Source organism: Macaca fascicularis, chromosome 7 (assembly GCF_037993035.2).
Source record: "Macaca fascicularis isolate 582-1 chromosome 7, T2T-MFA8v1.1".
Lineage (NCBI taxonomy): Eukaryota > Metazoa > Chordata > Mammalia > Primates > Cercopithecidae > Macaca > Macaca fascicularis.
In genome coordinates, this window is record NC_088381.1 from 171,005,585 (window position 1) to 171,018,516 (window position 12,932).

Sequence of the window (12,932 nt, forward strand, 5' to 3'; positions counted from 1 at the left end):
ACAGGAATATATTTTACTCAGTTGTCAAAAGCTGTAAGTAGCTCAAAAGTTTTCTTGGTTCTGAAAAACAAAAATGGTCAGCAACGTTTTAAGCTAAAAGTCAAAAATTACTTCAGTCTTTTGTTCAGTCCATGCAGTTAACTCCTGTTCCACTTGATATTCATAATCATTTCAGCTCTCCATGAGAGTCCTGAAAGAACCTCTTTTTTTTTTTTTTTTTTTTTTTGAGACGGAGTCTTGCTGTGTCGCCCAGGCTAGCATGCAATGGCGTGATCTTGGCTCACTGCAACCTCTGCCTCCCAAGTTTAAGCGATTCTCCTGCCTCAGCCTCCTGAGTAGCTGGGATTACAGGTACGTGCCACCACGCCTGGCTAATTTTTGTATTTTTTAGCAGAGATGGGGTTTCACCACGTTGGTCACGCTGGTCTCAAACTCCCAACCTCAGGTGATCCACTCACCTCGGCCTCCCAAAGTGCTGGGATTACAGGCATGAGCCACCGCACCCAGCCTAAGAACCTCTATTCTAATGTCACAATCTCCAAAGTTATTAGAAACCTGCATCCAAGGGCACCTGCTGAAGTCCTATAGCTGACTATAAACTACCTTTTGAAGAGGATCAACACAGCAGTTGTCTGTGGATGACAAAAAGTCTTAAGACAACCACTATTAAAGGCACAATTGACTAGGAATTTTGATTACTTTTGTGGCATACGATTTTACATAATAATTACAATTATTAATAACATACGCTAAGTCATATCAGAATTCTAGGAGTTTCCCATTACTTTGTAACACATACCAATAACATATTTATATAAATACAGGTCAAAGAAAGCCAAACACCATTTCATATTTGACAATGCTTCCTGTATGATTTTTATACCAAATAAGCCAAATTTCACCATTGCATTAGTGTACTAATTAATGGTAAACCCAATTCTTAATAAAACATTATAGACAAATCTACCCAATTTTAATGTCGGACCAGAAGGTAAGATTCTTATATACCTTTTATAATCCTTTACAAATTTTTGTTAAAGAGTGCTCTAAGAAAACCCTGTTGTGGGCCGGGCGCGATGGCTCAAGCCTGTAATCCCAGCACTTTGGGAGGCCGAGACGGGCGGATCACGAGGTCAGGAGATCGAGACCGTCCTGGCTGACACGGTGAAACCCCGTCTCTACTAAAAAAAAAATACAAAAAACTCCCGGGCGAGGTGGCAGGCGCCTGTAGTCCCAGCTACTCGGGAGGCTGAGGCAGGAGAACGGCGTGAACCCAGGAGGCGGAGCTTGCAGTGAGCTGAGATCCGGCCACTGCACTCCAGCCTGGGCGGCAGAGCGAAACTCCGTCTCAAAAAAAAAAAAAAACAAAACAAAAGAAAACCCTGTTGTGCTTTTATTCCAGTGTTCAATTTACAGAACTAAATCATTGCACTTTAACTTCAGCCAGTATGTTCACACACAGAATTTCTTTTACAAGATTAATTTTTCACAAAATTTCCACAACTTTTGCAAACCTTCAGCTTTAAAATTCTGACTTAAAACAATCCCTTAGCCCTTTAATCTAGGCCAAAAAAAAGAATCCACATTCACATGTCTTCTTATCTTTTACCAAAACACATTTCACTTTCCCTACACACCTTGCATGTAAAACTGTTTTTCCAGTAGTCTCAAGTACATGTTGTACTGTTGACTCTTAACAGTGTTTATTTTTGGTGAAAAACTTGGTATGCAGTTTTAATTATGTAGTAGGTACGGAGCCTAGGACACCAGGCAGAAGTGCAGATAAGGTCTGACTCTTTCTAGCATAGCTAGGAGGCATGGCTAACCCTACATGTCCCCAGGCCTTACCTAGAATCTATGGGTCTAGGTAAGTTGAACAATTTTCAAAAGTCAAAGAGGCAGTTTATAAACTTAAAGCATTTGGCAAACCTAAAATTTGACCTATCTGATTTAGACCAAATGTCTTTATTTTACCAATAATCTTAAAAATTTTCTTTACTTCCCACAGCTTAAGTCACATGAATTAAAAGGCATTACACTTTTTACTTTTCTGACAAAATATTTAAGCATTTATTTTTAAACCAGTTAATCAAAGCCTTTTATATCACACACACAACACATATAAATACACAGACAGAAGTGTAGTAGTTGTAAGGTTTTTCATTTGCCAGTTTCTTAATTGGATTAGTGGCTTTATGGTGGAGCTCTGGAGGAACAGGGCGAGGAAAGCATGCAGTTTCTACGGCCTAATAAGCAAGCACAATTGGAAGGCAAGACAGAGCCCCAGAACTTGAGGATCCCATTTTTATATTGGATCCTGGATCCCCAAAAGAGAAACGCTACAGAACAAGACAGTGCAATGATTTTACCACGTATTTCGTTGCCAAGAGCCCATCAGCCCTTTCTGTGATCAGCCCATCCCCCACAGGAGTCTTATCTCTTAGTGGGGAAGGGTGAGGACATCTCCATACCTTCCAGGTGGTCAAGAGCATGCTTTTGATCCAGACACACAAAGATCCACGTATCCCCACCATGCCATTTAGCTCTCCCCAAAAGTATTAAATGTATTTCCTACCTAGTTATTACACATCGAAGCTGTCTGATAATGTGAAGTAATTTCTGATACCCCCAAAGTAAAAACCGATAATGCAGTGCAAAGCAGAATGGAGCCTTAGCTTTTGGGAGGATCTATCCTTGGGGTTTAATAATCCTTGGGGTTCCATGAGGAAAAGAGAGGTTTTCCCAAAACAGGGTGTGTGGTGCTTCCTCTGTTTCTCCTAAGAAAGTCCCAGGCTGTTAGAGCTCGAATATCCACTTTTAATTAAGTGACTTTTAACCATAGCATTCTTTAAAAAGTCCTTTTACATCTCTTATTACCCAGCTTTAGCCACGCCAAACCGCCAGTATTCCTGGCTTTTGAACTTTGCCAAACGTAACTGCCCAGGTGCTCAGAGAAAGGAAAACTTAAGATAGTTCGTGAAGGGGAGGAGAATCAACAAATGGCAAAGGTCACCCAAATACCAATCAGAAGGTGTTCATTTTCTAGGCTAAAAATTGAACCTGAACTCAGGCCACCATTGTGAAAAGACAAAGCCTTAACTGCTGAGCTACAGCATTGGGCAGTTTCCATTGCTCTTCCCAGGAGCCCAGAGCAGTAAATTTTGAGCTTGCAAAGGCTTTTTACTGCTCAAGATAATTTGTAGAGCTAACTACTACCCAAAATCCCTGTTCCCTGGCAGGCAGAGACAGAGGAAGTACTGCCACGTGATTACAAGATCAAGCTCTCAAGGACATTCCTCAACATGTGGTCTTTGGGCAAGATGGTGGCCCTGAATAACAGAAAAGATGGGAAAGGGAAAGAAAGGGAGAAAAGCATTGCCTGCAGCAGAGTGGGGAATGTGAGAAGCTCAGGGGGACCAGAGAAAGACCCACCCATTGCAGCTGACACTGACTCAGAAGTTCAGGTAGCTGCTTGTTGGGAGCGTAGGGATCTTTCCCAGCATTCCTGTCAGCTCTAGTTTCCCCTTTTGGGGAGGAAAAAGCTCCCCATGTCCCATGATCTTGGACATGTCTAATTCTGTCACCCACAGCTGTCAGCAAAGAGTACAAGGCAGATTAATCCAAAGAGAATAGCAGTTAACATCCCATAGTGCCAACCGGTTCTTAGTCGAGAGGGACTCCACTGAGAGGGGCCTCCAACCCCCTACATTTTATTAAGGACTAACCTTCCTAAGTTGGGCCTCAAACCCAAGTTCAGTCAAGTGTGCTTGCCTTTTGTTAAGAGGCGCCTTTATCCCTCTGTTAGGAGAGACTCTAACTCCCCTAAGTTGGGCCTAACCCAATCCCATCCTTTACCCAGGTAAATGCATCCCACTTACCCAAAGTTGGCCAATCAGTGCAGCAGTCTATTTCCTTTGGGTTGGGAGTCTCCTCAGTATCATCCCTTTGGGGCTTGCCAGGAAGATATTACCAGAAAGGGGTCCCAATCCAGACCCCAAGAGAGGTTTATTGAATCTCATGCAAGAAGGAGTTCAGGGTGAATCTATAAAGTGAAGCAAGTTTATTATAGAAGTAAAGAAGTAAAAGAGTGGCTACCCCATAAGCAGAGCAGCCAATTTGTATTTTCTTTTTTTTTTTTTTTTTGCTTGCATACATGTTTATTAAGACGCAGCCAAGTGAAATGTGTCAGCTCCTCCTCTTGAGTACAGCCTTCTTTATTGGTGTATAACAATGCCCAAGGGCTGGATGAACTTCATAATCAAAATCGAATGCCAGCTTTTTACAGACTTGGCCAACACAGTACGACCTCAGACACCATTTTAAACTGCAAGAAATCTGAGCCTTTCATAGTCTTGCTTTTTATTGTTGACATTCACATTTTAATTTTTTTATGATCATTGCAGATTCACATTTTAAAAACCCCAAAAACAAAAAAGCTCTTATTCTAATTTAGCAGAAAGCAGAGTCATCGGTGTGAAGACAATACACTATCAACATACAACTTCTTTGTATCCATAATTATCTATGTAAGAAACATGCTGTCATTCACAGGGGCTCCATTAACACGTGCACATAAGCCATGCTGAGGCCTAACAGGTAATGTGGGTTTTCATCCAGCATCTTCTCTTTACTCTGGGTCCTTATCCTCATCTGAAAAATGGGGGACAGACTTCTTTGCCACAACATTATCCAGTCTCTGTCCTTGTAGATATGGATTGACACTCCTCCGCTTTCGTCTCTCTCCTCCCTTCATCTTCTCATAAAGGAGTTTCTTGTTCCACTTGCCCAAGCCTGGATAGTCATGTTCCGGATCAAACAGATGCTGATGCAGCTGGAACTCTCGACTGAACTCTGCGGTGTCGGGGGTGTTTTCTAGACACCCATCATCTGTTTTTCCAACAGGACAGGGATTTGGAGGGTCTGGGTACCCCTGATCCTCACTGAAGTCCTTGGGAATGTTGTCTCCAGTCAACTCTGCCACGATGTTGGGGATGTTGCCAAAAGGACCCAAATGCTGAAGTCCCTCATGAGCTCCACCTTCGATGCTCTGGGGGCCCACAAGATTCATGGCCTGGTGAGCTGGATATTCCACTCGGGGCCTGGCAATGCCCAATTGCTCCATAACGCCGTGAAGCAGCCTCTGGATATCTGTTTCTGAGACCCTGTCAGGGGTCCGGGGGCTGTAGGCAAATGCTGGAGTGCATCCCGATGCCAGCCAAAACAATAAGCCAGACAGCATGGTAGAGACCATCCTGGAGACCATTTTTAACCGAGGAGCAGCCCGAGGAGCCTACTGCGGTATGGGCCTTGGTGGGGGTCCTGTATTTTCTTAATGATACTGATACTGAACATCTTTTTATGTGCTTGTTGGATATTTCTGTATCTTCCTTGGAGAAACATTTATACAGATCCTTTGCTCATTTTAAAATTGGGTTGTCTTTCATGGTTGAGTTGTAAGAGTGCTTTATATGTATTCTAGATGCTAGACCCTTATTAGATATGTGATTTGCAAGTATTTCCTCCCATTCTGTTAATTGTCTTTTCACTTTATTGATTACCTCCTTTGGTGCACGAAAGTTTTTCATTTTGGTGAAGTTCAGTTCATCTAGTTTTTTATTTTGTTGCTTATACTTTTGTTGTTGTATCTAATAATCCATTGCCAAATTCAAGGTCATTAAAGATTTACCTCCTGTGTTTTCTTCTAAGAGTTTTATAGTTTTAGCTATTATATTTTGGTTGTTGATCCATTTTGAGTTAGTTTGTATATGTGGAGTGAGGTAGAGGTCCAAGTTTGTTTTGCAAGTGTTAATCCAGCTGTCCTAGAACCATTTATTAAGCTATTCTTTTCCTACTGAATGGTCTCATTTGGCACCCCGTCAAAAGCCACTTGAAGCCAGGTGCAGTAGCTCATGCCTGTAATCTCAACACTTTGGGAGGTCAAATTGGGCAGATCACTTGAGGTTAGGAGTTCAGGACCAGCCTGGCCTATATGGCAAAACCCCATCTCTACTAAAAAAATACAAAAATAGCCAGGTGCAGTGGTACACACCTGTAATCTCAGCTACTCGGGATGCTGAGACATGAGAATTGCTTGAACCTGGGAGGCAGAGGTTGCAATGAGCTGAGATTACACCACTGCACTCCAGCCTGGGCAACAGAGCCAGACTGTGTCTCAAAAAAAAAAAAAAAAAAAAGGTCACTTGGTCATACATATATATATATGTGTGTGTGTGTTTGTGTTTACTTTTGTACTTTCGATTTTATTCCGTTGGTCTATATGTCTGTTCTTCTGCCAGTGCCATATAGTTTTGATTACTAAAGCTTTGCAGTAAGTTTTAAAAGAGGGAAGGATGAGTCTAAAACATTGGTCTTCTTCTTCAATATTGTTTTGGCTATTTGAGGTCTCTTGCAGTTCCTTATGAATTTGAGGATCAGATTTTTATTTTTATTTTTTCTGTTGTAGAAATAGTGTCTCACTATATTGCCCATGCTGGTCTTGAACTCCTGGCCTCAAGTGATCCTCCTGCCTCGGCATCCCAAACTGCTAGGATTATAAGTGTAAGCTACGGTTCCTGGTCTCAATTTTTTTATTTCTGCAAAACAGGGCCGTTGGAAATTTGATAGGGGTTGCATTGAATCTGTGAATCACTTTGGGTAGTATCTTAGGGTACCCCAGAAAAACAGAGCCAATTGTGCGTGTGTGTGTGTGTGTGTGTGTGTGTGTGTGTCTTAGTCTTAGAGATTTATTAAAAGGAATTGACTCACACAATTACGGAGGTAGGCATATCCCAAGATCTGCAGGAGGAGTTGGCAAGCTAGAGATCCAAGAGAGCAGATGGTTTACTTCTAGCCCTAGCCCAAGACTGAAGGCCTGAGAACTGGGGAAGCTAGTGGTGTAGTTCCTGTCTGAAAGCTTGCAGGCCAAAGACCCAGGAAGAGCCATCGTTTCAGTTTGAGTCCAAAGGCAGGAAAAAAAAGCTGATGTCTCAGCTTGAAGATAGGCAGGAAGAACCTGCCTTACTGCAGGGAGAGGGTCAGCCTTTTTGTTTTACTCAAGCCTTGAACTAATTAGATGACAGCCACTTGTACTGGGGATGGCAGTCTGCTTTACTCAGTCTACCAGTTTAAATGTTAATCCCATCTATAACATCCTCACAGAAACACACCTAGAATAATGTTTTACCATTATTTTAATACCATAAAATAATGGCGTAAACATTATAAATTATTGGTAGTACCATAGTTAGTATTTACCAAAATATTAGGTTTTCCAATCCATTTACATGGGATATCTTGCCATTTATTTTTGTCTTAATTTATTTCATCAGTGTTTGTAGTTTTTATTGAAAAATTCTTTTGTCTCCTTGGTTAAATTTATTTCTGAGTAGTTTATTATTTTAGATGCTATTATAAATATAATTGCATTCTTAATTCCTTTTTTTTTGCTTATTTATTGCTGGTGTATAGAAACACAGATGATGTTTGTGTGTTGATCTTGTACCCTGCAACTCTGATGGATAATGTTGTCTGTGAATAGGTTTACTCTTTCTTTCCCAATTTGGATGGTTTTTATTTCTTTTTTCTGCCTAATTGCTCTGGCTGGAACTTCCAGGACAGTATTGATTCGTAGTGATGAAAATAGGTATCTTTGTCTTGCCCTGTTCTTAGGAGGAAAGCTTTCAGTTTTTCACCAGTGTATGTGGGTTTTTCACAGATACCCTTTATCATGCTTAGTAACTTCCTTTCTGTTCCTAGTATTCTGAGTGTTTTCATCATGAAAGGTGGTTGGATTGTGTCAAATACTTTTTCTACATTAATCAAACTAATTGTGTGGGTTTTTTCCCCCTTGTCCTATTAGTATATATTACACTGATTGGTTTTTGTGTGTGGAACCAACCTTGCATTCCTGGGATGAATCTCACTTGGAGTTTTCTAATATATTTTTTTGGGATCTCATTCATTTTTGAAAGATAGTTTTACTGGATATAGAATTCTTGGTTGAAAAATAGCCAGATGGCACTGGCCTGTAGTCCCAGCTCCCAGAGAGACTGAGGCAGGTGGATTGCTTGAGCCCAGGAGTTGGAGGCTGCAGTGAGCTATGATTGCACCACTGCACTACAGCCTGGGTGACAGAGTAAGATCCCTTCTCCAAAAAAAAAAGAATTCTTGGTTGACAGATTTTTTTCTTTGAGCCTTTTAATTTGTTACCTTTTGGCCTCCATGGCTTTAGATGAGAAATCAGTTGTTAATCTTACTGAGCAATCCTTGTACTTGAAGAGTCACTTCTCTCTTGCTGCTTTCTACAGTTTGACTACAGTGTGTCTGGGTGTGGCTCTTTGAATTGAATTTATCCTATTTGGAATTTGTCGAGCTTCCTGGTTATGCATTATGCAGATTAATGTTTCTCATTAATTACAGGACTTTTCTACCATTATTTCTTCAAACTTTTTTTTGTTTCTTTTTCTGTCTTTCTGAGACGCTATAATGTGTATGTTGGTACAATTGATGGTGTCCCACAAGTCTCTGAGGCAGTTTATTTTCTTCATTATTTTTTCTTTTGTTCCTAACACCACTGTATAATCCCAATTGTCCTATCTGTAAGTTCTCTGATTCTTACTGCCTTCTGTTTATTTATGCTGTTGAGCCCCTGTGGTGAATTTTTCATTTCAGTTTTTGTGCTTTTCAACTCCAGAATTTCTGTTTGGTTCTTTTTTTAAAATATTTTTTTCTTCATCAATATTCTGTATTCAGCGAGACATTGTTCTGATGGATGTTTCAGATTTTTGAACATGGTTTTCTTTAGTTCTTTGAACATATTTAAAATAGCATATTTAAAGTCTTCATAAGTCTAATGTCTGGGCTTCCTCTTGAACAATTTCTGTTACTTACCTTTTTTCTGCATGTGAATCGAACTTTCCTGTTTCTTTGCATGCTTTGTAATATTTTGTTGAAAGCTGGAAAATACTGTGACAACTTTGGAAATGAGATTCTTCCTTCTCCCCCAGGGTTTGTTGGCTGCTTGTTACAGTCATTGTTTGTATAGTTACTTTTCTGAGCTAATTTTGTATAGTATATATTCTTCATCATGTGTGGCCACTGAGTTCTCTGTTCCATTAATATAGTGGTCAGCTTATGATTAGACAGAGATTTAAGCACCTAGAACAAAAAATATCTCCCAGTCTTTTGAAATGAGGTCTGTGTGTATGTTGGAGCACAGCTTCAACACTCAGCCAGGCGTTTGACGGTGACCCCTTAGCATTCACTGCCGGCTTGCACAGAACCTGAAGGTCAGCCAGAGTGGAAGCCTAGGCCTTTTCAGGTCTTTCCTGAACATGTACACAGCCCTGGGCATTTGTGGAACCTTCTAGATTTCCAAGAATGTGTCAGAGCTTTTCAAACCCTTATTTTCCAAAACATCTTACTCCTCAGCTTTTCTTCCCAAGCTTTTGGTAAATCTATTGTTTGCCTCAACTGTTATCCAGTGGTTCAGGCAGCAGCAAATAATTGACTGTAAATATTTCCAGTAACCTTTTTCCCTGTTTCCCTAGTAGATGCCTCAGCACTGGGAGGTTAAGTCAAACCCTTTGAGCCAATCTTCCAGGGAGTCAATAGACAGGTCAAAACAAACAACTGCAGTTCTTTGCAGATGAGGCCCATTCCAATGCTCCCTCCTGGACCGGTGGCACCAGAGTGGCAGCCTGTTGTCTTCTAGGCCACTGCTGCAGCCAGGATGGGACCAGAGAAGGTTAAAATGCTGCGGAACTCACTGTTCTTGCTGAGATTCAGCTGGTTTTTCTTGATTAAGTGTTCTTCTGATTGCTGCAAGTTTTTAGTTAGTTTCCAAAGTTTTAAAATAGTAGATTCTGACAGTTTTTGCCAGTTTTTAAAATGCGTATATTGAAGGATAGACTTTCAGTTCCTTACTCAGCCATTTTTGTGGACATGACTTACTAGTCATAATTTAAATTTAATATTTTAGGACATAATCTAAATTTTTTTTTTTTTTTTTTTTTGAGACAGAGTCTCGCTCTGTCACCCAGGCTGGAGTGCCGTGGCCGGATCTCGGCTCACTGCAAGCTCCGCCTCCCGGGTTCACGCCATTCTCCTGCCTCAGCCTCCCGAGTAGCTGGGACTACAGGCGCCCGCCACCTCGCCCGGCTAGTTTTTTGTATTTTTTAGTAGAGACGGGGTTTCACCGTGTTAGCCAGGATGGTCTCGATCTCCTGACCTCGTGATCCGCCCGTCTCGGCCTCCCAAAGTGCTGGGATTACAGGCGTGAGCCACCGCGCCCGGCCAGGACATAATCTAAATTTTTAAATTATGATCAGTTTCGAGTTTGCCAAATTTATGTACACCTTACTCGATTACACAAGAGATTTAAGATGGCTTACAAGGATAAATAGCATAAGAGATGCAATAAATTATTGTTGTCAGTATTTGTTGGGTTGAGGGCATGTTAGTAAAAACTGCTCTCCCTGCCGTTGAGAACTTGATCCTAGAGACAGAAATGTTTCCTTGGCGGCCTTGAGGTTCTTTCCCTCTCTCTGTTACGTCAGTGGTGGGGAACCTGGGGTAGATTCGCCTCGGTGGCTTCTCCTGCATGACTGTGTTGGATTGAGGGAGATACGCCAGGTTAGTGCCCAGCAGTAGGGATGGTTGTTACTGTCTGCCTCTAAGTTGATTGTGAGAAATGTGTCTCCAGTGTTGGTTTTCCTAAATCCAAAACTCTCCTTTGCTCAGGACAGTACAGATAGGTGTTTATATCTAAGACATCGTCTCTATTGTCTTAGTTGCTTCAGGAGGTGATCAGGGGATTCTCACACTTCAGATCAGAAGTGACTGCTCTTGGTGGCTGTTGATCACTGGGAGAGTCAAGGATCATCAGTAAACCTGAGACTTGTCCATCCACTGGTTCTGTTGCCTGTTGAGGTGTCTGTCCCGTTTTCCCAGGAGCCAGTTCGGTCCTGTGGCCACCTCATTGATATAGAAGGTCACAGGGCTGCCAGCTGGACTCTGCTCAGGGTTTGTGTCATTTATTTCTTCAGCTTTTGTTGAGAAAGCATGTTTTCCTTGAGCAACGTCTGTGAATTTGACATAGTGGCTCATTTACTAGTCTGATTTGAGAACACCTCCTTTTGACATTGCTTCTGTGATAGAATTAGAGCTGCTTTCTGGTTTTATATATTGGATTGTCCCTTTTTCATCAGCATCACTCACAAGTTAATCTGAATTTTTTTTTTTTTTTTTGAGATGGAATCTCATTCTGTCGCCCAGGCTGGAGTGGAGTGGCACGATCTCGGGTCACTGAAACTTCCGCCTTCCAGGTTCAAGCAATTCTCCTGCCTCAGCTTCCCGAGTAGCTGGGACTACAGGCATGCGCCACAATGCCCAGCTGATTTTTGTATTTTAGTAGAGACAAGATTTCACCATGTTGGCCAGGCTGGTCTCGAACTCCTGACCTCAAGTGATCCACCCGCCTCAGCCTCCCAAAGTGCGGGGATTACAGACATGAGTCACTGCGCCCGGCCTAATAAAATTAAGATTTCTCTTCATTAAAAGACATCATAAAGTTAAAGTCAAGCTCGCTTTGGCAGCACATATACTAAAATTGGAACAATACAGAGAAGATTAGCATGGCTCCTGCGCAAGGATGACACGCAAATTCATGAAGCAGTTCCATATTTTTAAAACACATGCACATGTATGTTTACTGCAGCACTATTTACAATAGCAAAGACTTGGAACCAACCCAAATGCCCATCAATGATAGACTGGATAAAGAAAATGTAGCATGTGTACACCATGGAATGCTATGTAGCCATAAAAAAGAATGAGTTCATGACCTTTGCAGGGACATGGATGAAGCTGGAAACCATCATTCTTAGCAAACTAACAGAGGAACAGAAAACCAAACACCACATGTTCTCACTCATAAGTTGGAGTTGAACAATGAGAACACATGGACACAGGGAGGGGAACATCACACACCGGGGCCGGTCGGAAGGTGGGGATGGCATTAGTAGAAATACCTAATGCAGATGACGGGTTGATGGGTGCAGCAAATCACTATGGCACATGTATACCTATGTAACAAACCTGCACGTTCTGCACATGTATCCCAGAACTTATAATAATTAAAAAAAAAAAAATCAAGCCATAAATTGGGAAAAGACATCTGTAATACATAAAACTAAGAAAGGATTAGCTGTTAACATATTAAATAGATGGGGAATCTCTCCAAATCAATATTACAAGAGACAATAACCCAATTAAAAAAATGACACCACCAGGCACAGTGGTTCATGCCTGTAATCCCAGCGCTTTGGGAGGCTGAGGTAGAAGGATCACTTGAGGCCAGGAGCTTGAGAGCAGGCAAGACCCCCAGCTCCTGAAAAAAATTAAAAAATTAGCTGGGCATGGTGGCATGTGCCTATAATCCTAGCTACTCTGGAGGCTGAGGTGGGAGGATTGCTTGAGCCCAGGGGTTCGAGGCTGCAGTGAGCCATGATGGCACCACTGTACTCCAGCCTGGGCAACAGAACGAGACTCCATCTCTTGAAAACACACACACGCATGCACACGCGCACACACACACACACAGAAAACAATGACAAGGAGACACAATTTGGCATTTCACAGGTGAGAAAACAAGTGGCCTCTCGGCATATTAAGATGCCAAACCTTTCTAATCAGGATAAGGAGCAAAAAGACCATTGTCCTTGATTGGTAGAAATTAAGATGACCGATAACTGTAAGCGTTGGTGAGAGTGTGGTTTCATAGAAATTCTCATGCTGCTGGTGGAAGTATTTGTTGTTACCTCTGCTTTGGGGAGCAGTTTGGCACTTATTTACAAAATTGGCCTTTCATACAACCTACACACCAACGACTCCTCTCTGCTCTCTGGATGTAGAGTCCAGAGCAAGGACTGGTA

At 41.8% G+C, this 12,932-nt stretch overlaps 2 protein-coding genes and 1 non-coding gene across 14 annotated transcripts in view; 2 read left to right on the top strand and 1 right to left on the bottom strand.

Moving 5' to 3' along the window:
* Positions 1-12,932, top strand: part of TRAF3 (TNF receptor associated factor 3) — a 139,827-nt gene that overhangs the window by 81,231 nt on the left and 45,664 nt on the right. The window lies entirely within an intron of this gene.
* LOC102142787 (neuroendocrine protein 7B2) lies at positions 4,343-5,302 on the bottom strand. Its single transcript, XM_005562261.4, has one exon. The coding sequence runs from the start codon at positions 5,261-5,263 to the stop codon at positions 4,628-4,630; it is 636 nt and encodes a 211-aa protein (XP_005562318.3). The 5' UTR covers positions 5,264-5,302; the 3' UTR covers positions 4,343-4,627.
* Positions 11,583-11,686, top strand: LOC123574731 (U6 spliceosomal RNA). Its single transcript, XR_006699934.2, has one exon. It is a non-coding gene; the product is annotated as a U6 spliceosomal RNA (small nuclear RNA).

Bases quoted from the DNA above. Each gene is read 5' to 3' on its own strand.
- LOC102142787 (XM_005562261.4), bottom strand. From the start codon at position 5,263: ATGGTCTCCAGGATGGTCTCTACCATGCTGTCTGGCTTATTGTTTTGG.